Source organism: Brachionichthys hirsutus, chromosome 23 (genome assembly GCF_040956055.1).
Source record: "Brachionichthys hirsutus isolate HB-005 chromosome 23, CSIRO-AGI_Bhir_v1, whole genome shotgun sequence".
NCBI classification, from domain to species: domain Eukaryota; kingdom Metazoa; phylum Chordata; class Actinopteri; order Lophiiformes; family Brachionichthyidae; genus Brachionichthys; species Brachionichthys hirsutus.
Window position 1 is genome coordinate 420,843 of NC_090919.1, and position 27,388 is coordinate 448,230.

At 58.0% G+C, this 27,388-nt stretch overlaps 4 protein-coding genes and 1 non-coding gene across 6 annotated transcripts in view; all 5 read right to left on the bottom strand.

The window, feature by feature from the left end:
• Window positions 1–3,541: 3,541 nt before the first annotated feature.
• On the bottom strand, window positions 3,542–7,455 carry LOC137911481 (transmembrane protein 151B-like). Its single transcript, XM_068755854.1, has 6 exons — window positions 7,387–7,455; window positions 5,371–5,709; window positions 5,146–5,280; window positions 4,919–5,058; window positions 4,800–4,839; window positions 3,542–4,711 (listed from the first exon to the last, which is right to left on the bottom strand). Exons 1-6 carry the CDS (start codon window positions 7,453–7,455, stop codon window positions 3,542–3,544), a joined length of 1,893 nt encoding a protein of 630 aa, XP_068611955.1.
• A 579-nt stretch (window positions 7,456–8,034) lies between these two features.
• On the bottom strand, window positions 8,035–18,615 carry spag17 (sperm associated antigen 17). The gene is made up of 35 exons (XM_068756050.1): window positions 18,517–18,615; window positions 17,924–18,064; window positions 17,803–17,859; window positions 17,585–17,734; window positions 17,449–17,509; window positions 17,160–17,377; window positions 16,961–17,128; window positions 16,652–16,870; window positions 16,389–16,568; window positions 16,022–16,123; window positions 15,783–15,939; window positions 15,378–15,709; window positions 15,148–15,302; window positions 14,915–15,068; window positions 14,479–14,814; window positions 14,214–14,328; window positions 14,073–14,144; window positions 13,833–14,036; window positions 13,709–13,801; window positions 13,484–13,635; window positions 13,173–13,412; window positions 12,835–13,101; window positions 12,597–12,764; window positions 12,291–12,388; window positions 12,095–12,225; window positions 11,879–12,012; window positions 11,605–11,802; window positions 11,423–11,533; window positions 10,197–10,333; window positions 9,367–10,040; window positions 9,115–9,251; window positions 8,753–8,919; window positions 8,617–8,677; window positions 8,398–8,545; window positions 8,035–8,309 (listed from the first exon to the last, which is right to left on the bottom strand). Exons 1-35 carry the CDS (start codon window positions 18,613–18,615, stop codon window positions 8,035–8,037), a joined length of 6,111 nt encoding a protein of 2,036 aa, XP_068612151.1.
• Window positions 18,331–18,401, bottom strand: trnag-gcc (transfer RNA glycine (anticodon GCC)). The gene has a single exon. It is a non-coding gene; the product is annotated as a tRNA-Gly (tRNA).
• A 324-nt stretch (window positions 18,616–18,939) lies between the features above and the next one.
• On the bottom strand, window positions 18,940–24,672 carry LOC137911485 (uncharacterized). Of its 2 annotated transcripts, XM_068755857.1 has the most exons (10): window positions 24,600–24,672; window positions 22,178–22,213; window positions 21,589–21,999; window positions 21,424–21,516; window positions 21,223–21,240; window positions 21,117–21,149; window positions 20,317–20,415; window positions 20,191–20,215; window positions 20,034–20,116; window positions 18,940–19,374 (listed from the first exon to the last, which is right to left on the bottom strand). In XM_068755857.1, exons 1-10 carry the CDS (start codon window positions 24,658–24,660, stop codon window positions 19,361–19,363), a joined length of 873 nt encoding a protein of 290 aa, XP_068611958.1. In that variant the 5' UTR covers window positions 24,661–24,672; the 3' UTR covers window positions 18,940–19,360. The 2 variants fall into 2 exon arrangements, with proteins under 2 accessions (XP_068611958.1, XP_068611959.1); XM_068755858.1 differs by lacking the exon at window positions 18,940–19,374 and having other exon boundaries at window positions 20,341–20,415.
• A 1,474-nt stretch (window positions 24,673–26,146) lies between these two features.
• The window catches only part of LOC137911670 (nuclear factor 1 B-type-like), a 4,209-nt gene continuing 2,967 nt past the window's right edge, over window positions 26,147–27,388 (bottom strand). The window contains exon 3 of the mRNA XM_068756051.1: window positions 26,147–26,349. Within this exon, the coding sequence (XP_068612152.1) occupies window positions 26,147–26,349 (203 nt within the window). The remainder of the gene's footprint in view (window positions 26,350–27,388) is intronic.

Below are 27,388 nucleotides of genomic sequence, written 5' to 3' on the forward strand. Positions count from 1 at the left end.
TATAGTTGCAGTATAGTAGTAGTAGTAGCAGTATAGTTGCAGTATAGTAGTAGTAGTAGCAGTATAGTAGTAGTAGTAGTAGTAGTAGTAGTAGTCGTAGTTAAAGCCCGTCCAGTCGTGACTCTGTTACAGAACACGGTTTCATGAATCATATCTGAAGCTGAGCGGAGCGGAGACAGACCTCAGGAGACAGACCCCGGGAGACGGACCCCGGGAGACAGACCCCGGGAGACAGACCCCGGGAGACAGACCCCGGGAGACAGACCCCGGGAGATGGACCTCGGGAGACAGACCCCGGGAGACAGACCTCGGGAGACGGACCCCGGGAGACAGACGCTGAGACAGACCCCGGGAGACAGACCCCGGGAGACAGACCTCGGGAGACAGACCCCGGGAGACGGACGCTGAGACAGACCTCGGGAGACAGACCTCGGGAGACGGACCCCGGGAGACGGACGCTGAGACAGACCTCGGGAGACAGACGCCGGGAGACGGACGCCTTTGTTCCAAGCAGATTGACTTTATTTGTGTCTTCCATGATAATTAATTGTGGCCGGGAAGGCTCCAGCTAACAGTGATATTGCTGCAGGCTCATTAGCTTCTCCTTCACGATGACATCATCCGCCGTCTGGTGAGATAATGACAATCTGATTATCGGTTACGTATCAGTTAGCTTAAATACTGAGGACGTTTCGATCGGCGCCGCCGGACATTACTGCCTCCTCGGTGACGTTAGCGTGTGACTACGCTGTGGTGACGACTCGTTTGCTCGGCGCCACACGAGTCATCCAGCAGCGTCGAGGATTCAGAGGAAGCGTGATGTCATCACCTCGTCTTCGGAGGCGAGGGGGGCGGAGCATGAAGCGACTGTTTTATGTAGATATCGTCCCGTGAAGAAGCCCGGCTGACAATCGGGACACAGCGGAACATAAAAACGTAAATCTCGAGGATATTGGTGCTAATATTAAAGAGGTCAGAGGTCAGCATGACGGCCCCACACCGTTTCCAGGCGGCTCTGGGGGACGCCGTTTGACCACGTGTTACCCGATGACGAATGGAAGCGGCTGCTGGAGTCGCTGTGACTTCCAGTCAAACAAACGTCAGACATGTTTTTGTTTTACAGTATTACAGTATTACAGTATTACAGTATTACAGTATTTAAGAATCCTCGACTCGCTCCGTGACAACGAGAGAACGGGCGACAGCGTTAGCAACAATACGGCGGTCGTTAGCTGCTAGCGTTCAGACGTCTATAAGATAACCTCTCGGTGGTGTTTGGATGGAATAAGCTCCGCCCACCTGCGTGCTGTCAGCTGATTGGTCCGTGTGATGGCGCCACGCAGGTTCATAGGTCTCCATATTTAAGGCTCTGCCGCCACCTGGTGGGCAAAAACAGAAACTACGCGCTTTAACCAAGATGACGTGCTTCTGGGTGGATTTACGTCACACAGATGTGGGCGTGTCGGGGTGAAACCGGACTCACGCCCCTCTGGACTGAACGAAACTGGGATTATAACTCTGGATTACTGCTGGGACTAAACATGCAGCATGAAGGCGTGTTTCTGCGCAACACATCGGGGGCACAAAGGCCGATGACATCATAAAACAATCATCAAAGAGAAATAAACCAACAGAATATAAAAGAGCAGCGTGACACAAGTCGTTAAAAACGAATCTGATCGTCGCCGGCTGTTAAATCAAATCCGTCAGTTAGTCAGGCGGAGCGAGGGTTCATGGCGCAGTGGTCGGTGCGTTTCAGTGCTTCTTTCCCTCCAGTCACATGAATGGAGATCATCTGATCCAAGTCGAGTTAATGGAGACAGGAAGTCGGGTCACTCCGGCCCGGCTGTTGTTCCAGGTCCGGTTTGTCTTCCATTCGTGTTCTGGTCCGGTTCGGTTCAGCTCCAGAGCTTTTGCAGAGCCTCCATCTGGGACCGGCGTGAATGTGTGTCAGAAAGCAGCATCCCATAAACCAAACCAGGTCAGCTCCTGCTCCACTTCCTGCTTCCCGGAAGTTTCCCGGAAGCTCTCCCGCCGTCTCCGGGCAGGTTTTTGTGTTCTATTTTCAGGTTGGCCTTCCTGCCATGTGCTTGTCAATACTGTGTACAAAATAAAGCATAAGAGAACGAGGGTGCCCCCCCCCCCCCTCCCAGCGTGGCGGGGGCCTTAAAGACGTTAGCCTAGCTGCTTCCTGCTGCTGCAGCACGTTAGCGGTGCTTTGTGTCAGACGTAGCGGCGTTGCCTCCACCTGAGCCTCGACTGAAACACACCCAGTGTCAGAAACAGGCCAGCCCCCCCCCCACCCCCCCCACGGATTCAGGCCTGACCCCCCCGGATTCAGAACATATCTGACTTTGCGTGGGTTACGCTGTTAGCTACTTAGCCGTTAGCAGATATTAGCTTCCATGCATCGCTACACAGGCGCAAAAGAGATGCTCCTTCAGTGCGCCGTTGTTTATTTGCAGGTAATTCCTCAAGCGGAGGAGAAGGAGGAGGAGGAGGAGGAGGAGGAGGAGGAGGCGGCAGCAAACGTACTTCCTCGCCGGCCGCGCCCCAAAGACGAAGCATTCTCTCATTTCCTCTCATCTAGCGAGGAATCGTTTCTTCTCGCCGTGCAGCTTCTTCATGCTGAACACGTCCCATCGTGTGACCTCGAGGTCAACCCGCTAGCGGAGGGAGGCTCACTGGGTATTGTAGTTCTTTTCTTCATATTGCATTAGCCTAACTTTAGCTATAAATGTTTAAACGTTTCATCTTAGCGCGTGGAATAATAATAATAACCGAAACGACTCTCCAGCTTCCTGTCGGTCGCAGTAAAGTTCAGGTACGAGGGAGAGATCTGCTGCGTTAAATCTGATCCGGCAGGAGACGCGATAGCCGGCGTTAGCGGAGGTGAAACCTGATCGAAGGAGCAGGCGGAGGAGGAGGAGGAGGAGCAGAGAAATAGAGGAGCGCTTAATGATGGAAAAATACGATTCATCACATTCAGAGCCACACCTGAAAATATGGCTCGAGAGGGGGAGGGGGGGGGGGGGGGGGTCCGGCCGAGGAGAAGCCATCTGTGTTCTTCCTGTGGAGCTCCGTCTCTAATGGACGGACTGATGGGGGGGAATCGATCGCTCTCGTTTCTGATTGGACGAAGCAGACGCTCGATACGGGAGCCAATCGAAAAAGGCTCGCTTGAAAAAGCCAAAGTCACGTCGTCATCCCGCCTCCCTGCAACCTGTTCACTTCCTATTGGCCGGTCCGGGTCCCTCCCCTCCCACCTGATGCCCCGCCCTCTCCTGCTCTTGCATAGATTTACCTGAAAATAAACGTTCCAATCCTCTCGCAGTCTGTGTCCGTTAGCGCTCGGCCAATCGGCTGCTCGGCCAATCGGCTGCCGTTTCTTCTGGACCGCTGAGTTTCCTGTGTGTGTGTGTGTGCGTGCGCGTGCTTCTATTGCTCCTCTGCAGCATCACGCGTTCCCTCCTCCGTTCCTATCCGACTCCCTCTGCTCAGGCCGCTCCTTCATCTTCCTCATCCTCTGATGTTTGGGAGGTCACAGGTCGTCTCCGGCGTGGCAGCTCTCCTCGCCGTGTATAATGAGGACGGGAAAGAAGAAGGCGTCCTGATAAGAGGGAGGTCGCTCCCTGCCCCCACCGCTCCCCTCCCCTCCTCCTCCTCCTCCTCCTCCTCCTCCACTCTCTTCTTCATCCCTCGCTCTGCCACCTCCCCCCCTTTCTTCCATCCTCCTCACGTCCTCCTCCTCCTCCTCGTCCCCTTCTCCTTCTAGCACTCCTCTGGTCTCCTCATTGTCCTGTCTCGACCCTAACCTGAGGAATCCTCCACCTCCACTGCTACTTCCCGCTCCACTTCCTGCTCCACTTCCTGCTCCATCTTCCCTACTTCCTGCCAGCCCGCCCCCCATGCTTCTGGAGTGGAAGAGGTCGTTCTGGCGCCCTCCTCCGAGCCTCCCGAGCGAGAACCCGCTCCGACTGAGCACCAGCCTTCCTGCGGTTGCCCCGCCCCCTTGCCCGGCCGCCCGGATTCCCGCCACCGTGGCGTTCAGGAGCGCCGTCGTTCCCAGCGGCGCCCTCAGCCTGGAGGGGAGGCTGGAACTGGACGAGGTTCTCCGACATCGGGGGCAGCTCTGGAGGAGGTACGGCGAGTTGAACACCACGGGCAGCGCCAGAGGGAGCGGGTTACCCCCCTGGCCGGGGGGGGCGCCCGGGGGCCCGGAGACGGGCGTGGAGGCGGTCTGGTGCGACCCCCCACTGGCGTCCATGTCCATGAGGAGGGCCTCCGAGTAGCTCGGCACCATCTGTTGGTTGCAGCGGATGTGCCACTCCAGTTCCGTCATGTCCACCGTGTTGACCCGAGAGATGGCCCGGTAACTCGCCCCACTCAGCCCGGCGCCGGTCCCTCCCTCCACCCCACCTGGCCCGCCTCCTCCTCCTCCTGCTCCGCCTCCGTCCTCCTCCTCCCCAAACAGCTTCTCCACGTGGTAGTGGACGTACGCCGTGCGGCGTTCCGACACGACCCGCAGCGGCCAGGACAGCAGGAACGCGGACGCTACCCAGAACACCCGGTGTTTGGAGAACCACGGCTGGTGGGCGGGGTCGGAGAACGCCAGGACGTGCTCACGGAAATCCACGTTCTTCAGGTGCATCCCTTCCCTGGCCTCCATGTAGTCGTCGAGCCCTTCGTTCTCCCCGAAGAAGCGAGCTCGCTTGGAACAACGGGAAGGAGAAGGAGGCGATGAGCTCACGCGGAACAAACCCAAGCCAGTGGGCGTGTCCTTCGTCCCCGGGTCTTACCTGGGTGAGGTAGGCTGCCTCGGCACAAGCGCTGGAGAAGCTGGGGAGCGGAGAAAGGCCTGGTTACGACCCGCTGAAGAGCAGCTTCCTGCACGTCTTCGGGCGCGTTCGGGTCTGACCTGAAACACTTGGTGAAGCGGAGGCGGACGGCCGGGTGGCGCTGCAGCTCCAGCAGCTCCTTCGAAACGTCCTTCACGCCGTAGCGGCCGTAGTCGAACTCCGAACTGGAGGCGTGAGTGTTCACTCGCTCGTGGTAGACCTGGGGGCGGGAGGAGAGAGAGGAGGACGAGGAAGAGGAAGAGGAAGAGGAAGGCATCGGGCGTGACTCGGGGACACCTCCTCTCACCTGCGTGGTGGTGTAGGCGTCCCCGTTGCGGTACCTCGTCACCTGTCTGGTCCTCCTGACGTAGTGATAGCTAATGGCCTTCCACCAGATGCAGGGCGTGGCCTGCTGAAGGCGTTGCACGCGCTCGTACACTTCCTGCATCAAAGGACGTAGCATCAAAGGACGTCGGTGGATTGAAACATTTCCGCCGCACTCGCTCAGATCCCGGACCGCTCCCGCTCTGACCTGGAACTCGGCGTGAGCCAGCGTCGCCATCTTGGAGAAGCAGTGCCAGCACTCCACCAGGTAGACCACGTAGAGCATGGCGAGGAAGGCCAGCGGGATGTAGACGTAGCCGCTGGAGCACGGGCTCTCCGACTGCAGAATGTCGTTATAGTAGGCCGCCGAGGTGGCGTCGTCGTCGCCGCCGGCGACGGAGGAGGAGGAGCCCAGGACCTCCACGCGACAGAGGGCGCACCATGCTAGCGTGGCGAAGCAGCCGAACATCAGGAGGCTCAGGAGGAGGCACTTCCAGTGGGACTCCCGGCACAGGGAGGACGCCAGAGACTGCTGGACCGGCCGTTGCTGCGGCGACAGGGGAAGACTGCTGCTTAATGACCTCATCCACCCCGGACTCCTCCTCTTTTTTTATGAAGCGTTTCAAGACATGCTGCAGAGAATGGCTAAATGTCTTTGGCCACGCCCTTTTCCTCCGGCACACGGGACGGATCGGAGCTTATCGCCGTCCCGTCGTTAGCTTGCTATATTTAGCATCTATTAGCTCGTGTTCACGCGCTAACAGGCGAGCTCATCATTGGATGTTGGTCCATTTACCGCGGTAACATTAGCTTCATGTTAGCATGCTAATTGTAGCATGCCGGAGGTGGAGTAGAGGCTGTACCCCCCCCCCCCCATTTGAAAGGTGCTGGAAGTTGACCCCCTCCCCCCCCTGGTTTTAGTAACCCTCCCCCCCCCGTTTTGTAAACGGTGTCGTGTTTCAGAGCGAGTGTGTAAGCTAGCTGCGTCTGCGCCTCCCCTTATCCATCATATAATAAGTGCACACACACACACACACACACACTCACACATGCACACACACTCACACACACACACACACACACACACACACACTTCCTCTCTTCAGGGGAGGGACTGTGAATAATTTAGATGAGAGCGATGCTTCTGGAATGTTCTCCATCCGGCATCGGCAGCTCCTCACTGCTCCTCCTGTTAGTGAGGAGGAAGAGGAGGAGAAACACGGGAACACACACACACACACACACACACACACACACACACACGTCTGAATGCAACAAAGCGAACGACCGAACACGAAGCAATGACATCGATGTCCTTGTCCTGTCCCCGAGTTCTGTCAGCAGCCCCCCCCCCCCATTAATGCAGCTACACACACACACACACACACACACACACACACACACACACACACACACACCGCCAAGGGCAAGCAGTGAAAGCCGGTGAAGGACACCCCCCCCCCCCCCCCCAAAACGGTCCACCATCGCATGAAATCCACCGACTCAGCCTGAAGGAGCGATGTTTGCTCTCCTCCTCCATCCTTCCTTCATGTGGTCCCTCCATCCTCCCCCCCCCCTCTCCGTTCCGTCCGCTCTGGATGTCTGTCTCTAACTGGACTGATTCGGGGGCTCTGAGGTCGTCCCAAACAGTCCGGTTCTGAGCTGCTGGCTCTTCTGGGTCTGCTGGAGACCTGGACCTGAACAGGGACACCTTTGGGTCTGAACGCCATCTGATGATGATGATGATGCAGTTTATCTGGAAGCCTTCCTCCATTATGGCATGTGTCAGAATCATTTTCGCGTCCCTGTCTCTAACTGGACTGATTCGGGGGCTCTGAGGTCGTCCCAAACAGTCCGGTTCTGAGCTGCTGGCTCTTCTGGGTCTGCTGGAGACCTGGACCTGAACAGGGACACCTTTGGGTCTGAACGCCATCTGATGATGATGATGATGCAGTTTATCTGGAAGCCTTCCTCCATTATGGCATGTGTCAGAATCATTTTCGCGTCCCGGTCCGCGTCCCGGTCTGCGTCCCGTTCCGCGTCCCCAAGAGGAACGTGACAACAACAAAAACATGAACCGCAGGCACAGGAGACACGCGGCGTGGAAATGACGCGCCATGACGCGCGGCTCGCGGGTGCACATTTTGCGCAACTTTCACGCAAACCGGGCTCCGCGCGCTCGCGTGAAACCCAAACGGGAGACCGACAGAACGTCCTTCCTCACCTGCTCCCGTCCCGACCCGTCCTCCAGAATGGGCTCCTCTGCGGCGGCCGCCTCCTCCTCCGTCCGCATCTTCCTCCCTCGGAACCGGGAACCGGGCTCAGGCTCCTCCCGCCCCGGTAACGTCCGAAGGAAGGGACCGACCCGGCGGCGCAGCGAGCTCCGTCACCCCATCCACCGAAAGTCGGTGTCCGATTTCACGATGGCGGGGCCCGCGGCCAACCAGCATCCTCCGGTCCGTCGTTACGCGCGGCGCGTCTCCGCCTCCAGCCGCTCCATCCTTCTCCTCTCCGGTCAAAACAAAATGTGATCACGCATCGCCCCCCCCCCCCCCCCTCCGTTCAACCGTTCAGCCTCTCGCGCTGCTCAGCTGCGAGTGTTAATGTGTGCGCGTACGCGCGCGTGACAGACAGCGCAGGGGAGCCAACCGGAGCCGAGGAGACGGTAACGCGCAAACCCCCAAAAAATAATAGCGAGCGCGTTCAACGTCATTCAACTCTGTTGGCGTTCTCTGTGACGTCATACACCAACATCCCCACCCCCGATCAACACGGTACCCCCCCCCCGCAGAGACGCCCGGAGACAGAATTTAAATCAAGGCTTTATTTGGAACCGGAGAAAAGGGGGGTGACGTCACTCCGCGGTTCGAATCTAATTGGCTGCTGCTGCTGACGTCACTCCGCGGGTCGAATCTAATTGGCTGCTGCTGCCGACGTCACTCCCGTCCTGAAAGTCACACACAGAAAGACAGGTGCAGGTTCGGTTCTGTCCCCTCGTGGACATGACTCTGATTGGACCGGTACCTGCAGGACGCCCGTCTCCACCCGGGGGGCTGGAGGACAGTGGGCGGACCCTGGAGTCCCTGTTGTGGGGGGGTCCTCTGTGGTCCTGGAGCCAGACGTCGTACAGTCTCTGAGGAAGGACGGGTGGACGACTTAAGGAAAAGGTGAGACACACAGGTGAGACGCGTTTACAGGTGAGCCCCGAGCCTGGGGGGGGCGGGGGGGAGGATATCAGCGCGGACGGGCAGGTGGAGGATCTCCAGCTCCGTTTGGATGACGACGTCGTGCGAGATGGAGGTCTGCGGCGCCGCTGCTCCTGATTGGACGGCGCTCAAGGCGAGCAGCTGAACCTGCAGGTCCACATGCAGCCCTGCAGGCACCTGGACGAAGGTAAACGGGCGTGTTCAGGGGGGGGGGGGTCTGTTCCAAACGTGCTGCCCTGGAAACCCACCGGTCCGGGATTATAAACGACCCGCAGGCCTGAGGAAGGGGGAGGCGGCTTCACGTGGAACCTGAACGCACCACGAACAGATAAAGTTCCCGTTAGACGTGAAGGCGACGCACCAGCCCGCCCTACGGCGTCTCACCTGCAGGTGTCCACGCCCACGTTCCTCATCCTCACGGTGACGGCGGAGGCGGAGCCTTCCCGAAGCGTTCCGAAGTCCACGGCGGAGGGGAGGAGCTGGAACCCCCGCGGGTCGCTCAGGGAGACGTAGCAGCACCTCCTCCTCGCCGGCTCCTCCACGGACAGGAACTGGAGCGGGGGGAGGGGGGGGGGGGCACCGTCTCATTCTAATGCGGATCCAAAGCCTCTTGTTGGAGGATAGATGCTTATTTCCATGGCAACGGCACGACTGGTGGCTAAAGATACGGCGCTATGAGCGCCGTGGAGTCGCTCCGTTGTCGTTGTTTGTTGTTGTTTGCTTGTTGGTTGTCGTTGTCGGTTCACCTGCTGGTTCGGCTCGCTCCGGGGTTTGGAGCTGAGGATGGACGCTGGGAGTCGAACCTTAGACCTCCTGGGTCCTCCAGTCACATCCAGGTGAACCGACTTGAAACGGCCGGCGGAGCCGCTGAGAGCGCGTTCACCTGACACACGTACACACACGCACACACGCACACGCACACACACACACGCACGCACACACACAGAGTCAGGCTGTTTCCTTTCAAAGTAAAAGCACCGAGTGAAGCCTGAACGCACCGGCGGGCTGAGGCGTCGGGTTTGTGGGTCTCGTTTTGGGCTTGCTGTAGAAGAAAACGTCCTCGCTGCTGTCCTCCTGGGGGGCGTCTCTCAAGGCGTCCTCGGGGCTGTCCCCCTGGGGGGCGTCTCTCAGGGCGTCCTCGCTGCTGTCCCCCTGGGGGGCGTCTCTCAGGATGTCCTCGCTGCTGTCCCCCTGGGGGGCGTCTCTCAGGGCGTCCTCGGGGCTGTCCCCGTGGGGGGCGTCTCTCAGGACGTCCTCGCTGCTGTCCTCCTGGGGGGCGTCTCTCAGGGCGTCCTCGCTGCTGTCCCCCTGGGGGGCGTCTCTCAGGACGTCCTCGCTGCTGTCCTCCTGGGGGGCGTCTCTCAAGGCGTCCTCGGGGCTGTCCTCCTGGGGGGCGTCTCTCAGGACGTCCTCGCTGCTGTCCTCCTGGGGGGCGTCTCTCAGGACGTCCTCGCTGCTGTCCCCCTGGGTGGCGTCTCTCAGGGCGTCCTCGCTGCTGCCTGACGCTGGGATGGGAGGCGGGTCCCTGGAGACGGGGGTTCGGTCCAGCAGCAGGCTCCTCCTACCTGGACCCCCCACCTGGTGGAAGGGGACGTTCTCCGGGTGGAAGAAAGGAACGACGCTCCTCTTCCTCAGCGCCGCTCTCTGAGCCTCCTCCTCGGCCACTTCCTGTCTGGTACCAACACGAAGCCGGAGTCGTCGCCGTCGTACTTTTAAACGGCGAGTACTGCAGGAAGGCGGCGCTGGATACCTGAGCTGCGTGAGTCTGTCGCTCCATCTGGACTCCGCCCCCCCGGCGACACTAGAGGGCGGGGCTTGATCAGATTACTTTGTCCGTCTCTTTCTGGACTCGTGCATGAACGCGAGGCGCTTTGACGTCCTACCCGTCTCTGGGTTCTGTGGACCGGGCTTCAGAGTCCGACTCTGGTTCTGCAGCTCCTCGGATGTACAGAGTAAGCACTTCCTCTACGGACAGGAAGCAGCCCCGGAGGAACGTTACCGGAAACGTTACCGGAAACGTTGCTCAGGTCATTGAGAAGAATCGTTATTATAATGATTAGAATCGTTATTATAATGATTAGAATCGTTATTATAATGATTAGAATCGTTATTATAATGATTAGAATCGTTATTATAATGATTAGAATCGTTCACCTTCAGTCCTCGTCTCCAAGCAGGGAGCAGCGTCTGGAACAGACTGTTAAATGCATTAGTGTGTGTGTGTGTGTGCGTGTGTGTGTGTGTCTGTGTGTGTGTGTGCGTGTGTCTGTGTGTGTGTCTGTGTGTGTGCGTGTGTGTGCGTGTGTGTCTGTGCGTGTGTGTGCGTGTGTGTATCTGTGTGTGTGTATGTGTGTGTGTAGGTGCGTGTGTCTGTGTACGTGTGTGTCTGTGTGTGTGTCTGTGTGTGTGTGTGCGTGCGTGTGTGTCTGTGTGTGTGTGTGCGTGCGTGTGTCTGTGTGTGTGTGCGTGCGTGTGTGTGTGTGTGTGTGTGTGTGTGCGTGTGTCTGTGCGTGTGTGTGTGTGTGTGTGTGTGCGTGTGTCTGTGTGTGTGTGTGTGTGTGCGTGTGTGTGTGTGTGTGTCTGTGTGTGTGTGTGTCTGTGTGTGTGTCTGTGTGTGTGCGTGTGTGTGCGTGTGTCTGTGTGTGTGTGTGTGTGTGTGTGCGTGTGTGTGCGTGTGTCTCTGTGTGTGTGTGTGCGTGTGTCTGTGTGTGTGTCTGTGTGTGTGTGCGTGTGTCTGTGTGTGTGTCTGTGTGTGTGTGTGCGTGTGTCTGTGTGTGTGTGTGCGTGTGTCTGTGTGTGTGTCTGTGTGTGTGTGCGTGCGTGCGTGCGTGTGTCTGTGTGTGTGTCTGTGTGTGTGTGTGCGTGCGTGTGTGTGTCTGTGTGTGTGTGTGCGTGTGTCTGTGTGTGTGTCTGTGTGTGTGTAGGTGTGTGTCTGTGTGTGTGTGCGTGCGTGTGTGTCTGTGTGTGTGCGTGTGTGTGTCTGTGTGTGTGTAGGTGTGTGTCTGTGTGTGTGTGCGTGCGTGTGTGTCTGTGTGTGTGCGTGCGTGCACTGACCAGCAGCTTGAACACGTCCCTGCTGTGTGAGCGCTCCTCCTCGGTGCGAAGATCTTTGACCTTCCTCTCCTCCTCTTCCTCCTCCCTCTTCATCAGACTGTGGATGAACTCCTGCAGCCAAAGAGCCGTTTCAGCGTCGAGATGATTCCCTGCTCCTGATTGGCTCACGCCGTTAGCTTCACCTTTAGCCGCGTGTCTACGGCGTCTCTGAGCAGCGCTGTGATTGGCCGGTGCTGGCGCAGCTCCCTGATCTCTAGGACCTGGGGGCGGCTCCTCACAGGGGGCCCTTCTGCTCTGGAACCAGAACCGGAACCGGACCGCTCCCTCAGACTCAAGCCTCGTCCGACGTCGGAGCCGAACGGCGGCCCCGGGTTCTTCTCCTGGAAGAGAGGGAGCGATGGCGAGGGCGAGCGATGCGGCGCCAGCCGGCGTGCAGACGGACACGCCTACCTCCACCTCCGTCCTCGGGAAGTCACGCCAGCTGCGGTTCCTGAGGTTGACGGGGACGATGTCGGGGTTCTGTTTCCCTAGCAACCACCGGGCCCACACGGTCCGATGGGCGGGCTTCAGGACGGTGACGCCAAAGTCATCTGGGGCGGAGCAAACAGAAACCTAAACGCCGTTTCCTGGACGGTGAAAAGTCAGGAGGCGGGTCGTTCGGGCTGGGACTACTTTGTGCGTCCGGCAGCGGTTCCCTCAGCAGAGCGGCGTCCGGGTCGGAGGTCGCCTGGCGGAGCAGGTCGTCCACCGTCTGGGAGCTCAGGAGTTCAGAACCGGAACCGTCCCGGTGGACCAGAAACAGCCTGGGGGGGGGAGAGAGAGAGTGGAACGTCCCACTATGGTGAAGTCCTAAAGAACGCAGGCCCACCTGGGAGGATGAAGGGCCCTGTGCTCGAGATGAGTCTCCGCCTCCTGCTCCTCCTCCTCCTGCTCCTCCTCCACTGACAGCTTCCCGTCCTCCATCACCTGGGAACACACAGACTCCTCCCTGAGACGCGATCATGTGACCTCGTTAACCCCGGAGCGACCTCCAAGCTGTCTCAAATTTGAGTTCTAAAAATAGAAAGTCGTTTTAATGAGACATTAACCTTAAAGCGGCGTGGGGTCGAGAGCCTGAGGGAGCAGGGGGAGGAGCTTCATCCCCCCCCCCCCTACCCGTCTGACCCGGACTGACCTCGTAACGGTTCCCGTCCAGGTCCGTGACGTCACAGGCCACGCGACCCGTGTGACTCATGGTGTAGCTTCCCGGTTGGTTGGGGGCGGAGCCTCCCGTTGGGCCTGAGGAGTACACGCTCCTCCCATCGCTCTGGATCCGCAGGAGGCCGCCGTTGGACGGGAACACCTCGGATCCATAAAGCAAGCGTTAAGTGACTCTGTGGGAGGAGCCTATCACGGCGGTCGCGGTCTCTCACCTGATAGGCTCCCTGGGCGTCCCCGGTGACGACGGTCCCGTCGGCTAAGGAGACGCTAGCCGAGCGCCGCTCCGGGTCCAGGACCACGGCGGCGCAGCCCTCCTTCTCCACCAGAACCAGCCGTTCTCTGGGGGGGTCGCTCCCCTCGCCCCCCGGGGGCCCGTCTCGGTCACAGCTGGTGATCCTGGTTCCGTCTGCGTGCTCCACAATCAGGGACCCGTCCGGGTTCCGCACGGAAACCACCAGATCCTCGCGGGTCAGCATCACCTGACGGGACGGGCGGAGTCAGAGGCGTGTTCTGGGGGTCGGCGGCGGCGTGGGGGGGGGGCGCCGCTCACCTCCTGGGTGACCGGGTCTGTGGCCTCGTAGACCAGGAGCGGCGCGGCGGGGAGGCGCTGGCGGGTCGACCCGACGGTGTGGAGGCGTGTCCCGGATGGAGTGGTGGTGAGCCAGCGCCCCTCCGGTGGGTCGGGTTCCGTACCGACACGGACCGACACGTCGGGCCGGGCCTGAGACGCCTGAGCCCAGACCGGACCGGAATCCGGACTGGAGCTGACGGAGCCGTCTGCGAACAGAACCTGAAGCGCACGCCTGGCGTGTCACGCCTCCGGCTGCGTCTCGGGGACGCGCGTGTGTTCTGTACGTTTACCTCCGTGGACCCGCCTCTCATGGACCGGATCACGGCGCCCTGGCTGGTGACGGTGCGGGACAGTTCTTCGGACAGGGACGGGTCCTGGATCTGCCCTCCAGGGCCCCGACCGTGAAGAGGGAAGCTCTGCTTCAGCAACACGCCCCGGCCCTCTGACGGCACGCACACACGCACGACGTGGGTCAGCGGAACCGGTTCTGATTCTGCTGTTAAGCCGTCGCTGACCTGGCGTGTCCTCGCTCAGGAACTGCAGCAGGAGGCCGTTGGGAACCGACAGGCTCAGGACGGAGGGGGCGGGCTCTGGGTCCGGGGGGTTCACTGAAACATCAGGACACAGTTATCGCCCCGCCCCGCCCCGCCCCGCCCCGGCGGTTCTGCTCAGGCGCGCTACCTGCGTGTTCTCCCGTGGGCCCGTAGGAACTGTAGGACAGGTGGACCCCGTTCTGTAGCGCCGCTGTGAAGGAGCCCTGCTTCACTCGGGTCGCCGTCACCGGTTCTGAAAGCAAACCCACGCCGGCCCGTGAAGCACGAACCGGAACATTCAGCAGGCGCACTGCGACGTCTTTACCGTCTTCTGGGGGACTAGAACCAACAACCTCGTTGATGTGGGTGTGGAAACGATGGCCGTCCTTCTTGACGACCACTTTCATCAGGCTGGAGCCTGCGGGGGGGAACGGAAGTCGTAAACGGTGACCCCCTCCAGGGGTCGAGCGGCAGCTGACCTCACGACCTTCGGTGTATCTTATGGTCTCCACGGTGATCTGTCCCCCGTCGGAGGGGAAGACGTGCTGCAGACGACCGGAGGCGTGGATCAGCTGCCCGCCGGTGGCGTAGCCTGCGAAGCGCTGAACGTCACACGCACAAGCACACACGCACGCACGCACACACACACACACACACACACACACACGTACACACACGTACACACACACACACACACAACGGGGTGTGAGCTGCAGGGACACACATCCATGCTCTGTTTGTGTTCGGCGTACTTTGTGTTTCTCTGTCGGCTGCAGTTCGGCCTCCTCTCCACCGGGGGGCGCTGCGGGGGCCCTGGCTTTGTGTTTCTCTGTCGGCTGCAGTGCAGCCTCCTCTCCACCGGGGGGCGCTGCGGGGGTCCTGGCTTTGTGTTTCTCTGTCGGCTGCAGTGCAGCCTCCTCTCCACCGGGGGGCGCTGCGGGGGTCCTGGCTGAACTGCTCTTCTTCCCTTTCTCCTCTGCTGGTTTGGCCTCCTCCCTCGGAGGTCTTTGGCCTTTGGCTGAGTTCTCCTTCTTTGGGTTCTTCTCCAGCGCCTCCTCCTTCAGACGCTCCTCCTCCAGCCTCCAGGCCTGTCGCGTCGTAAACGTCGTAAACGTCGTAAACGTCGTAAACGTCGTAAACGCTAAATCAAGAAGTTAGCAACTATACAAAGTGTTTTATAAACTATACTTTGAGGGAGTCTCTCCTGATGACTGGCTCCTCCTCCTCCTCCTCCTCCTCCGCACCTTGTGGAGGCTCAGGAGGGCTGAGGTTCGCCTCCCTCTTTGACTCCTCCTCTTTAATCCAGTCTGAAATGGAGTCGGCCACGTGCTCCAGGTACTTCCTGCCAGGTAAGAACTGAACGTTACACCTATTCGAACTATTCGTGTTAACAAAGGGGCCCGACCCGCTGCAGCCCTGACCTGAACCCGACGTCCGTGTGAAGGGTCGCGTCCCACAACTCGTTGCTGTGGCGACGGGCGCTCATCGGGTCGTGACAGAAGATGTACAGGAAGTTGTCGTGACTTCCTCTGAAGGTATCCAGGCAGCGGTATTCCTCCGAGGCCGCCTGGAGCACCTGCACGCCAGGAAACGAGCCCTTTCAGAATAAAAGCCCGGATTAGCCCCTTTGATGTCGGATTGGGCGGGTCACCTGGGGGAGGACGGAGGCGTCGTGGTGCTCGACGTGGTGCCGGTCAATCAGAGATCTGATCCTGCACCTCTGGATGTCAGAGAGCGCCACCTGCTGGAGAGAACAGGCAGCGTCTCTAGGGAGGGCCTTTCTTGAAACAGAACATGGAACCCATACCCGCGTGTTGAGTTTCTGCTGAGCGAAGGACAGCGGGTCGTCCCACGGGATTGTCCCGCGTCCCCGCTGCTGTGCCGGTTCCAGCAGAACCCCGTCCCGGTCCGTCTGGGTCAGCGGCATACTCTCGAACACGCTCAGATGGAGCAGACGCTCCACCTCCGGCCACGGCACCACATCTGCAGGAAACACGCAACGCGTTGCAGGAAGGCGGGCTGAGAACCTGCGACGGACGGACGAGCGGCGCCGGACCGTCCGAGCAGAAGTTCTGCAGCTGCTGCCTGGAGGCCGCCCAGCTGGACCTCCTGTTGCTCCTCTGCTCCTCCGCTCCGGAGCCCGTCAGCCGCCACACGGGAGACAGCCTCATCATGGACGCCTCCGCCTCCCACGGGTCGAAGCCCTGAGCCGCCTGCGAAGGACACCCACGTGAGCCCGGTTCTGGTCTGGAGACGGAACCGGGTTCTAAAGCGACGTTCTGAGGAGCTACTTGCAGTGACATCTCTCAAACGCAGCGCCCTGTCGTCGTGGTGCCGGATCAGCAGAGGACGCCGGTTCTTCTGGTTCTGCTCAGACCCAAACTCCTCCAGGAGGCGCTACACAACAGAACACGGGTGTTAATGCACGAGGGTGGGAACACAGCACCACCTGCTGGACGTAGACCGAACTGCTGTCTGTCCTTCGTACGGAAGAATTAACAAATATTTTAATGAGTGATTTGATTTTTTTATTTTTTATTGAATTAGACGTAAATGTTTATTAAAGTAAATGAAAAGTTAAAATGAGTCGTTGCATTGGCCGGGAATCGAACCCGGGCCTCCCGCGTGGCAGGCTGCGTGCTGCGTTCAGGGCGGTCCGTACCTTTGTGTCCTCCTCGGGCTGCGCTGTCGTCATCAGGCCGCTGACCATGAGCCTCCGGTCGTCCTCGGTCCGGGCCAGAGGCAGGAAGCTCCGCAGCAGGAAGCGGATCAGCTGATGATCTAAACCCGGTCCGGGACGCTCACCCACGCGGGACGGAACCGGGGCGGACGAAAGCACCACCTGCACACGGGAAAGGGGAACGTGCTGCGGGATCATCATCATCATCATCATCATCATCAGCCTTCACCGCGGACGGAGCGGACCTGCTCCAGCATGCAGTGCAGCATCAGGGCCACGGAGCAGGCTTCTGGGGGGACCAGGTCCAGGAGGGAGGTGTAGTACCGCAGGTCCACCACTGGGGACACAGCGGGGACCCCGGTGAGCGCCATGCGGTCCAGGTAGTGCCGATGCTGCCTTCTCCAGTCCAGACAGGCATAGATGAGGTTGGACACCCCGTCAAAGATCTGGGTCCCCGCGTCCAGCTGGACTCGGGTCAGGATTCAGAGTCAAGGCGGTGAGACGGGACGGGGGGACGGGACGGGGGACGCGTCTGTGGAGTTCGTCCGTCTCACCTGAGCTTCGGGGTCCCGGGTGTCGCTGGGGGGCGGCGGATCCGGGACGGGGTAGCTGAGCAGAACCACGTCGTGGAGCTTCGACCCTGGAGGCCCGCCGTCCAAAGCTGGTCTCAGACCCGCCCAGAACCGATCCAAACTCCTGGCCCGTCCAGCCTCGCCTGGATCCTCTGATTCAGGGAGGAAGTGATGACGTCACGTCAATAACAACACACGGCGTAAACGACCTGCGGCCCGGAAGCCCGTCACCTTGGTCTGGAGCCGGCGGAGCCGCCAGGAGGGGGCGCTGCTGCTCCGAACACAGTTTGATGACGTTGTCCACGTGGACCCCGACAGCCTCCAGAGCCCCGATCAGGAGGGGCTGGTGGAAGCCAATCAGCAGCACGTAGCGTTGAGGCCCCGCCTCCGGCTCGTCATCTACCCCCCCCAGGTGAATATTTACCACGTGACGTGTTTCAGGCTGACACTGAACGGGGGTCGAGCTTTACCCCTGAACTCGGGCGGGGGCGGGTCGACGTCGTCCCGGCGCTTCATCGAGGTCTTCCTCTCCTTGGGAGGAGGTGAGAGGGGACCCTTCTCCTTTCTGGCGCCTCCTTTGTCCTTGCGGGCAGAGGGAGGAGCAGCCTCCCCCCCCCCCGGGGTCACCTGCTCGGCCTCCCCCCTCTGCTGGTCTCCGGCTTTGATCTGCAGCAGCTGGAACTTCAGGATTTTCGCCATCAGGTCGGAGGGAACGTCTTTCCCCGCGTCCAGCAGCGCCTTGGCCGGCTGGTTCACCTGCGGGACGCACCGTGACAGAGGACACGCCCGACACAAAGACCCCCCCCCCCCACGCAGAAACCCACCTCACAGAAGGGGGGGGCGTCACCACTTCTTGCTTTAGGGTTCCCCAGCTCGTGGACCTGTGAGGAAGACGCCGATCATTGAACAGGAAGTGACGTCGCTGCTTCTTAAATGGGGGACAACCTGCGTGAGGACGCCGTCCCGGCTCAGCAGGCTGAAGAGCCTCCGCTGCGGCCGCTGCACGGCCAGAGACAGAGCCCGGATCGCCGCCTCGGCCTCCGGTCCTCCCTCCACCACGAACGACACCGAGGGCGTCCACGATTCCTGGGATGGACGGACGCATGACGTCACACGTTTACCTCCGGCTCCGACTTATAGTGGAGGCTTTTTCATAAAATCCTATCTTGTAAATGTTACATTTTAGCATTAAACCCATTTATGGATTAAGAATCAGTTAAAAATAAAGATCAGCTCTGATTCATTTTAACTTTTCATGTTGGTGTATAAAGATACCGGAACAATCTAGAACCTCCTGGTGCTGATCCAGATCAGCGTGTGGACGGTGTAGCTAAAAGTCTGAAAACGTTTGCTGCATTGGCCGGGAATCGAACCCGGGCCTCCCGCGTGGCAGGCGAGAATTCTACCACTGAACCACCAATGCCGCGCTGACGACGTTCCCTTTAACTCCGCCCTACAGATGTAACGTCACCTCTCCGTTACGCCGTCCGCAGCGCGCACGGAACGATAGTTTAGAACACAGGTCGAAACGGACCGACCTCTTGGACCGGTTCCGCCGTCAGGGCGGGCTCCCAGTTGCTGTTGACAACCGCGGCGGGTTTTGCGGCGGAACGCTTCTTAGCGGGCTTCGGCGGCATTTCCGCTCAGTGACGTCTCTTTACGTAAAAATATAAACAACAAAAGCAAGAAAATAAAATTAGCTAAAACTTTAAGCTCGGTAATTACAACTTGTGACGAGCAGACGGCGCTTGTTGCGTAGGTTGCTCCTGACAACCGCGAAGACTTCCGTTTCCGTTTTCCCTTCCGGACTCGTTAGCCGTCTGCGCCCTCTGCTGGTCGGGCTCGGAACTGTCCGCTGAAGTAATTTTCTACACCTCACAGGTGCACGATGTAAACATTTAACACGTTAATCGGTGACGTCACTGTTCAGGCGTGTTTGAGACCAAATGAGAAGAGAGGGAACAATTTTATTGTGATTTATTGAAAAATAAAAGGTGAAGAACAGCCATGAAGAAGTTCCAGTGTTTTTAAATACCCTCTTTACGTTAACATCGTGTTTTAATGTTTAAACCTACTGGGGGGGGGACACGTCACGCATCTCTGTCACTCATTCCTGGTCGAGTTACACGCACACACAGAAACCTCCATCCTGCTGTGGCTTAGAAAAACATTAGAATCTAAAAAGAAAAGCTCACAATAAAAGCAGAATTAAACATAAGAGCTGTGATTCATGACGTCAGATATCTGGTCTAGAGAAAATGTCAGAAAATGCTTCTGAAAACGCCTCAAATAAAGATCAAACGTTTCCACAGCTCGTCCAGAGCCAGGGCGACAGGTGAGACGCGTCTGCTGACGTCATGCGGACGTCACCGCTCGTCCGTTTTATCTCACGGCGGCTGAAAGACAACAAAAGCACACGCACACACACACACACACACACGCACACACACACACGCGCGCAAAGCAACGATGAACAAAACGTTTGAACTTCGTTCCGTTTCTTCCTTTTAACGCGACGCTAGATGGCAGTGCTGCGTTTAAAACCTGTCCGACATTACAGAACTCTGATCCCAGAGGTCACCATGGAAACAGACATGCTGCCGATAACCGTCATCAATGATATCAGATTGTGTGTTTTAGCGTCTTCTTTAATCGGATTATGAACTTTTAGTTGAAGTATTTAAACCCATCCAGTCCAGATTACCGTCTGGAATGTAAACTCTTTCTTCCTCTGCAGGATTCCTGAAGCATGATTCCACTTCCCTGCGGTCAGGGAGGGGGGCAGGACGTGCGCGGCCCAGATCCTCGGCCCTGCGCCCGAGCACGAAACGCACAATGACACGCACGCACGCCCGTGCACGCCCTGGCATTTACTGGACGCACAAGGGGTCCGCTCCGAAATAATCTGTTTACGTTAGGAAGTCGGTTTGGTTCCGGGGGGGGGCGGGGTGCAGAATCACAGGAAACACCTTCCACCGCCAGCAAAGCCCTAAACGCGCGCGCGGCACAATGAGCTATTAAAAGCCGGCAACTTCCCGGGAATGACGCGGCTCACCGGTCTCCGCTCCACCCGACGACTTCACCCCGAGGAGCATCACCCCGTCTTTGGTGCTTTCAGGGCGGCTCTGGAAGGACGCGCTGGGGGGGGGGGGGGGGGTCAGCTGTTTACACCAAAATAACCAATTTAAATAATATAAATCATTGAAACCTACTTCTCGGTTCCGGTGTCGATGGTTTCTGCTTGAGAGGAGACCAGAGAGGAGAGATGAACAAACTGAAGCGGCCTTGAGTGGGCGGGTCATGTGACGTCATGTGACGTCATGTGACGTCATACGCACCTGTGTGATCGTGGATCTTCTTACATTTGAATTTCAGGAGGATCGCGGCGGCGAATCCGACCAGGAGGACCGGCAGCACGATCCACCACAGCTTGTTGTCTGAACGGGACAACGGAGCCCAGCAGGTGAGCGACGCCACACAGGTGAGAGACGCCACAGGTGAGAGACGCCACACAGGTGAGAGACGCCACACGGGTGAGAGACGCCACACGGGTGAGAGACGCCACACGGGTGAGAGATGTCACACAGGTGAGAGACGCCACACGGGTGAGAGACGTCACACGGGTGAGAGACGCCACACGGGTGAGCGACGCCACACAGGTGAGACGTTACACAGGTGAGCGATGCCACACAGGTGAGAGACGCCACACGGGTGAGCGACGCCACACAGGTGAGCGATGCCACACAGGTGAGAGACGCCACACGGGTGAGCGACGCCACACAGGTGAGAGACGTCACACGGGTGAGAGACGTCACACGGGTGAGAGATGTCACAGGTGAGAGACGCCACACGGGTGAGCGACGCCACACAGGTGAGAGACGTCACACGGGTGAGAGACGTCACACGGGTGAGAGATGTCACAGGTGAGAGACGCCACACGGGTGAGCGACGTCACACGGGTGAGCGACGTCACACAGGTGAGAGACGTCACACAGGTGAGCACTAATAGTCGTAGCAGTGACGGCTAGCAGGACTACCGGGTCAGCGTATTCAGATTAAGGTAAGAAGGTGAATCAAACGTTAATCTGAATAACGTTTAAGACGAACTCCTGCAGGACGCAGGTGCGCCTGAACTCACCTGAAGCCTTTTCCTCCTGCTGTTGCGCCGTCCCTGGATTTGGATCGGATGTTTACATAAATGCATGAATATGACGAATGAGCAAAAGGGGAAAGGTGCCGCTTACCTGAGGCAGGAGTCGTACCTGTAAACCCGAAGAGTCAGATTTACCAACAGTTTCTCTTTAGGAGACATCAAACGGGTTCAAATGTCGTTCTAAAATAAAGACACGTCGTTCAAACGTAGCCTCGGCGTGCCGCTAAGCCCGGCTCACACTGATATACAAACGTGAGTCATCAGCAAACATGCGAATAAAACAGCCGCTAACTTTTGCTGTCCTTCTGGGAAGGTTCTGGCGCTTTGGCGGTCTGATGGTTCTGATCCGTCTTCTTGGTTGCCACGGGCGGAGGTTCAGTTTTTCCTGAGAAAATAAAGTATAATTAAGAAATATCGTTTTCTGTTTATTTATCGGTCGATCATTTCCAATGCTAACCATCTTCGGGACTAGCGTTGATAGCACCGGCCGCAGAAGTTGGTGCTACGGGGGTCGTTGTTGGGGGGGGTGTCGGATCCGAGGCTAGTCCTGCAGTTGGTGCTGGTGTTGGGTCCGGATCTGGTGCTGCAGTTGGTGCTGGTGCTGGGTCCGGATCTGGTGCATCAGTTGGTGCTGGTGCTGGATCCTGGGGAGGTGCTACAGTTGGTGCTGGTGCTGGATCCTGGGGAGGTGCTACAGTTGGTGCTGGTGCTGGATCCTGGGGAGGTGCTGCAGTTGGTGCTGGATCCTGGGGAGGTGCTGCAGTTGGTGCTGGATCCTGGGGAGGTGCTACAGTTGGTTCTGGTGCTGGATCCTGGGGAGGTGCTGCAGTTGGTTCTGGTGTCGGGTCCCCCACTGGTGCTGCCGCTGCTGTCGATGGTTGTGAAACGCATTCGAGACATTTAGGTGATTCTGTCTGGACTCGACGAGGTCCAGAACCAGTTTACTCACAAACCGGGATCCCAATCAGAAGCTTGCTGCTAACAGCTAAGCTAACGGTACCTCGGGGTTTAAGACCGCCGGTAACATCTGGGTCGAGTTCTTTTACCTGCTTGATCCGATCCGGCCGTTTCGTCTGAGGAAGCTGTGAAACAGAAACACGCAAAAGTCAAGATGAGTCACGCAGGAACCCGGAGACCCTAAAAACCAGAACCAGCGGTTCCTCAGACTCGGGTCACAGGTCCGTGTTCGGATCGTTCCTGTCTGGCTCCGCTTCAAAGCCCAACTTCTGAGGAGTCGAGATACCGCCGGAGGCCGCGGCGTGCCGGACGTCCTCGGGTCAGAGCCCCGCCGGCGTGCTGGATGTCCTCGGGTCAGAGCCCCCCCGGCGTGCCGGACGTCCTCGGGTCAGAGCCCCCCCGGCGTGCTGGATGTCCTCGGGTCAGAGCCCCCCCGGCGTGCCGGACGTCCTCGGGTCAGAGCCCCCCCGGCGTGCTGGATGTCCTCGGGTCAGAGCCCCCCCGGCGTGCTGGACGTCCTCGGGTCAGAGCCCCCCCGGCATGCTGGACGTCCTCGGGTCAGAGCCTCGCCGGCGTGTTAAGCTGCATCCTGTCCCAGATAAACTATGGTCGTCCCCTGGCCCGTCCGGCCTCAAGTCCTTCAAGGACCGTCAGACGAGTCCAAAGTCTCGAGTCCTCCAAGTCAGAACCAGGACTTCCAGGTGTTTCCTGTCTTTATTGTTCAGGTAGTTTCTCCCGTCTCTGATTGGACCTCGTCTTTCCACGCTTCATGTTTCTGTGACACATCTCCCCCCCCCCCCCCCCCCCCCCCCCCCCTACAGACACTGAACTTCCTGTGTTCCCTCCAGTCGGCCCCACCCTGATTGTTCAGACCTCTCCATGGGTCACATTTTCCCGTTTGTCTCCGCGTCTGTTGCTTGAATTGGATCGTTTACCTGTGACCCGTTTGTCCCGCCTCGTCCTGAAACGTTGACCCGTTTTATCCCGCCTCGTCCTGAAACGTTGACCCGTTCGTCCCGCCTTGTCCTGAAACGTTGACCCGTTCGTCCCGCCTTGTCCTGAAACGTTGACCCGTTCGTCCCGCCTCGTCCTAAAACGTTGACCAGTTTGTCCCGCCTTGTCCTGAAACGTTGACCCGTTTGTCCCGCCTCGTCCCGAAACGTTGACCCGTTTGTCCCGCCTCGTCCCGAAACGTTGACCCGTTTGTTCCGCCTCGTCCTGAAACGTTGACCCGTTTGTCCCGCCTGGTCCTGAAACGTTGACCCGTTTGTCCCGCCTCGTCCTGAAACGTTGACCCGTTTTATCCCGCCTCGTCCTGAAACGTTGACCCGTTCGTCCCGCCTTGTCCTGAAACGTTGACCCGTTTGTCCCGCCTTGTCCTGAAACGTTGACCCGTTCGTCCCGCCTCGTCCTAAAACGTTGACCAGTTTGTCCCGCCTTGTCCTGAAACGGTGACCCGTTTGTCCCGCCTCGTCCCGAAACGTTGACCCGTTTGTCCCGCCTCGTCCCGAAACGTTGACCCGTTTGTTCCGCCTCGTCCTGAAACGTTGACCCGTTTGTCCCGCCTGGTCCTGAAACGTTGACCCGTTTGTCCCGCCTCGTCCTGAAACGTTGACCCGTTTGTTCCGCCTCGTCCTGAAACGTTGACCCGTTTGTCCCGCCTCGTCCTGAAACGTTGACCCGTTTGTCCCGCCTGGTCCTGAAACGTTGACCCGTTTGTCCCGCCTGGTCCTGAAACGTTGACCCGTTTGTCCCGCCTGGTCCCGAAACGTTGACCCGTTTGTCCCGCCTGGTCCCGAAACGTTGACCCGTTTGTCCCGCCTGGTCCCGAAACGTTGACCCGTTTGTCCCGCCTGGTCCTGAAACGTTGACCCGTTTGTCCCGCCTGGTCCTGAAACGTTGACCCGTTTGTCCCGCCTGGTCCTGAAACGTTGACCCCGTTTGTCCCGCCTGGTCCCGAAACGTTGACCCGTTTGTCCCGCCTGGTCCCGAAACGTTGACCCGTTTGTCCCGCCTGGTCCCGAAACGTTGACCCGTTTGGACCGATCTCACCTTTTGACCCATCGTAAAACCGCTTGAGATTAAAGCCCTTAAATTGGCCTGCTGCCCCCCCCCCCCCCCCCCCCCTTGACTCAGTCATTGTTCTTCCTGCTCTAGTGAAACTCCTCCCGGACGGAGGAGTTTACGGGTCAGGAAAACACCGTCGCCATGGCAGCCGGGACCTTGAAGTCCTGAGGTACCGATCAATAGCGAAGTATAATAATAATTACCCGGCGACGCACATCTGGGTCCAAATGAAGGGAAACGCGCTCCGGTCCCGGAGGCAATGTCCCGAGTGTCTCTCGGAACACTTTGGACGTTCCCAAACGAAACGACGGGAAAGATTCCGTAAAACGCTCGACCAGAAAAGTGGAAGAGCTTCCTGTTAGTGGTTAGAAGTCAGCGGAACCGGGACCCGGCCCGGCCCAGATCTAGCAGCTCGGGTTAGAAGTCTGAACGGTTTCCCCCCACCTGGTGTGAAGACGGACGCCAACAGCAGCAGGACGAGGACGAGGACGCCGCCGGTCTTCATGTCGTCTCCTCTGACTCCTGCACACTGAGGGGCGAGTGGAAAACGTGCCCGAGCTCGGAGCGCCCCCCCCCCCCCCAGATAAAGACGGGCAGGAAATGCACTGGCTTCACTTCCTGCCGCAGAGCGGCGGCTGTGCATCCGGGACAGTCCTTTGTCCATTTAATGCCCCCCCCCCCCCCCATCACCGATACAACACGAGGACACACAAAGGGAGGCGCGTCGGCGTCAGGTTGAAACTCATGCGCGGTTTTATTGAACAGTTATATAAAATACTTCTCGTGGTTGCGAGTGCCATGCCTCATCTGCCAACGGTTACAAAAAGCAAGGCTTCGTGTCGCGTCGTGAATTACTCGGGCACTTGAGCAGTTCTTACAAAAGATCAAAGTAACGTCTCAGAGTATCAAAGCCGGAACTGATATACAAAGATAAGCGACGCGGTCGACGGCGCCTCCTGTGGCACGGCGCGGAACGGAACGGAAGCCGTCGACCCGTTTTATGCGACACAAACGGCGAGTCATGCATTTTGGAGTTCCACGTGAAAACCACACGCACACGCACACGCACACGCACACGCCTCAACACGGCCGTCGAACATGCTTAAGTGGACGGCGTGCACGTACGAGCGCCGCCGGGGGACGGGACTTCCCATCCGATATAGATCGTTAAATGCTTCGGTTACAAAAGGAGTGGAAGGCGTGGCGCGTCGGTGTTAAAGTACGCAGGTACGTCCAGTATAGTGAGTATTCAGGGCGGAGTCTTATCAAACATGCATAGGCAGATTATCGTTCTCTTTTTTACACAATATAAGTTTCTCTGTTTGATTTGTTTTTAAACTTTGTTCGCAATACTTAAAAATCGCAAAAAAAGATTAACACTCAATTCCAGCAAGCCACGATAGAGCGCCCCCCCCCCCCCCAAAAAAATAAAACGTTTTAGCAAACGATAGATCGCTAAATGTAAATTCCAGTTGTTTTTTTTTAGCATTATACAGAAAGATCAGGTCAAAGCACAAACCAGAAGAACCTGAGGTAAGCATCTTATGTACAAACATAAAACGATCCTTATTTGGCATTTCAACAACATTCTTAAGACTGCCTAAATCATTTCAGAGCGCGTTTAAAAGTAGCGAACAAAAAAGTCATGAATAATAAATAGTCCTTATTTAGTTTGTACACCCTCTACGCTAAAACACGAGCTCGTGCTCCGTCCTCTTTAGTGCTGTCATTTTGTAAACGTACGATAGTTAGTAAGAAGTTACACGAGTTCCCGTTCTGGTGTAAACGAACAAGGGTCAAGGGTCACCGCGAAGGTCTCTCTCTCTCTCTCTCTCTCTCTCTCTGCCGGAGAACCGGGGCGTTAGAACCGCAGTAAAGAAATGTGACGGTAATAAGTTAGCAGATTTGACTTAAAACTCATATTTTGATGGCTCCACCCCCCTCGCCCTCTTTCTGGGTGGGTCCGGCGAGGCTCCGCCTACCGCCGCTCTTCACTGGATGTTCCCGCCGCTGCTCGTGCCTCCCTTGGCGTCCGTGCCGTTGCTCTCCGAGGACAGGGCCTTGTTGAGGGAGTTGAGGCTGGCGTCGGAGGGCAGGGCGTCTCGCCGCGGCGGCATCCTCTCGTTTATGCGATCCAAACCCTTCGCCTCGGCAAAGCTGGTGATTTTGTGCTGGGGCGAAAAGCCTTTGATGGCTGTTTGACATGCAAGACAGATGAAAAGGGAGGCGGGAAGAAGGAGGGACGTCAGACAGGAAGTGATCGCCACGGTCAAAGTCGCTAGCAAACATGAGAAACGAGCAACGGCGTCTCCGAGGAGGCGTCGCTAAGGACTTAAGTGGGAGGTTCCTTTCTTACATAGAGTTGAATGAGAAGGTCGTTGACTTAGCATCGATACTGGAAGCAGGGGAGGAGCTAGCATGAAGCCGAACCCACTTCAGTAGTCATGGAAACGACGTTTCATCTGTAGAACTTCAACAATTATCATACAAATGAACGACTTATCTGATTACCATGAAAGTGGGCGGGGCATGTGTTTTAACATTAAATAAAAATAGTGATTTTAAATTCATTTTTTGGGGGGGGGGGGGCGGAGTTTCGTTGGCCAAACCTTCCCGGGCCCGGTGCGTTCAGGTGCAGTGACATTATAGGTGAACTTGAAAACAGCGCTGTCTATCATGCTAACGGATGCTAACGGTACAACAAGCAGACGTTAGCATCACGTCGACCTCCTCATTCCATTCTATGCGAATAAAAACTTTATTCACAGCTAACGATTTAAACACTTCAGGTTACGGAACTGCACAAACAAAAGGGTTCTAAACGGGTGGGGGGGTCAACGGGTTTCCACGGCGGCTTGAAACTACGGATCACTAGACCCGGGCCCGCTCTGGAAGACCCGGGGACCCCGGACGAACCGGGTCGGCCGTCACACCACAGAGTAAATCACAACAAAGGGAGGAAGGAGAGCGTCGGGGCGAGCGGAGCCGGGACACTCACTGACACAAACGAGACCCACGGCGCCACGGCGCCACGGCGCCACCCACAGACACGACAGCGCGACGGTGCTAACCGCTCCGTCTGCTGTTAGCATGCAGCAACGCTACGGGGTTAAAGGTCAAACCAAATGCTGGGACTCGGGTTCTATCCACCCGATACGGGTGGCGAGCCGTTAACTGGAGTGGGCGGGGCCTTTGAATTGACTGGGGGAGGGGCGTGATGCTGCATAGCACAG

Bases quoted from the DNA above. Each gene is read 5' to 3' on its own strand.
- LOC137911481 (XM_068755854.1), bottom strand. From the start codon at position 7,455: ATGCGGACGGAGGAGGAGGCGGCCGCCGCAGAGGAGCCCATTCTGGAG. The intron at 5,059-5,145 runs GTGAGAGGAGGT...TCCCGCCCCCAG, and splicing joins ACGCCTACACCACCACGCAG to GTCTACCACGAGCGAGTGAA. The intron at 4,712-4,799 runs GTAAGACCCGGG...CGTTGTTCCAAG, and splicing joins AGGCAGCCTACCTCACCCAG to CGAGCTCGCTTCTTCGGGGA.
- spag17 (XM_068756050.1), bottom strand. From the start codon at position 18,615: ATGCCGCCGAAGCCCGCTAAGAAGCGTTCCGCCGCAAAACCCGCCGCG. The intron at 12,765-12,834 runs GTGAGAGACCGC...TATGGATCCGAG, and splicing joins ACGCCCAGGGAGCCTATCAG to GTGTTCCCGTCCAACGGCGG. The intron at 8,678-8,752 runs GTGAGACGCCGT...TGGTGCGTTCAG, and splicing joins GTGGGCGTGGACACCTGCAG to GTTCCACGTGAAGCCGCCTC.
- LOC137911485 (XM_068755857.1), bottom strand. From the start codon at position 24,660: ATGAAGACCGGCGGCGTCCTCGTCCTCGTCCTGCTGCTGTTGGCGTCC. The intron at 21,517-21,588 runs GTTAGCATTGGA...TTATTTTCTCAG, and splicing joins CAACGCTAGTCCCGAAGATG to GAAAAACTGAACCTCCGCCC. The intron at 20,416-21,116 runs GTGAGTTCAGGC...TGTCCCGTTCAG, and splicing joins GCAGGAGGAAAAGGCTTCAG to ACAACAAGCTGTGGTGGATC.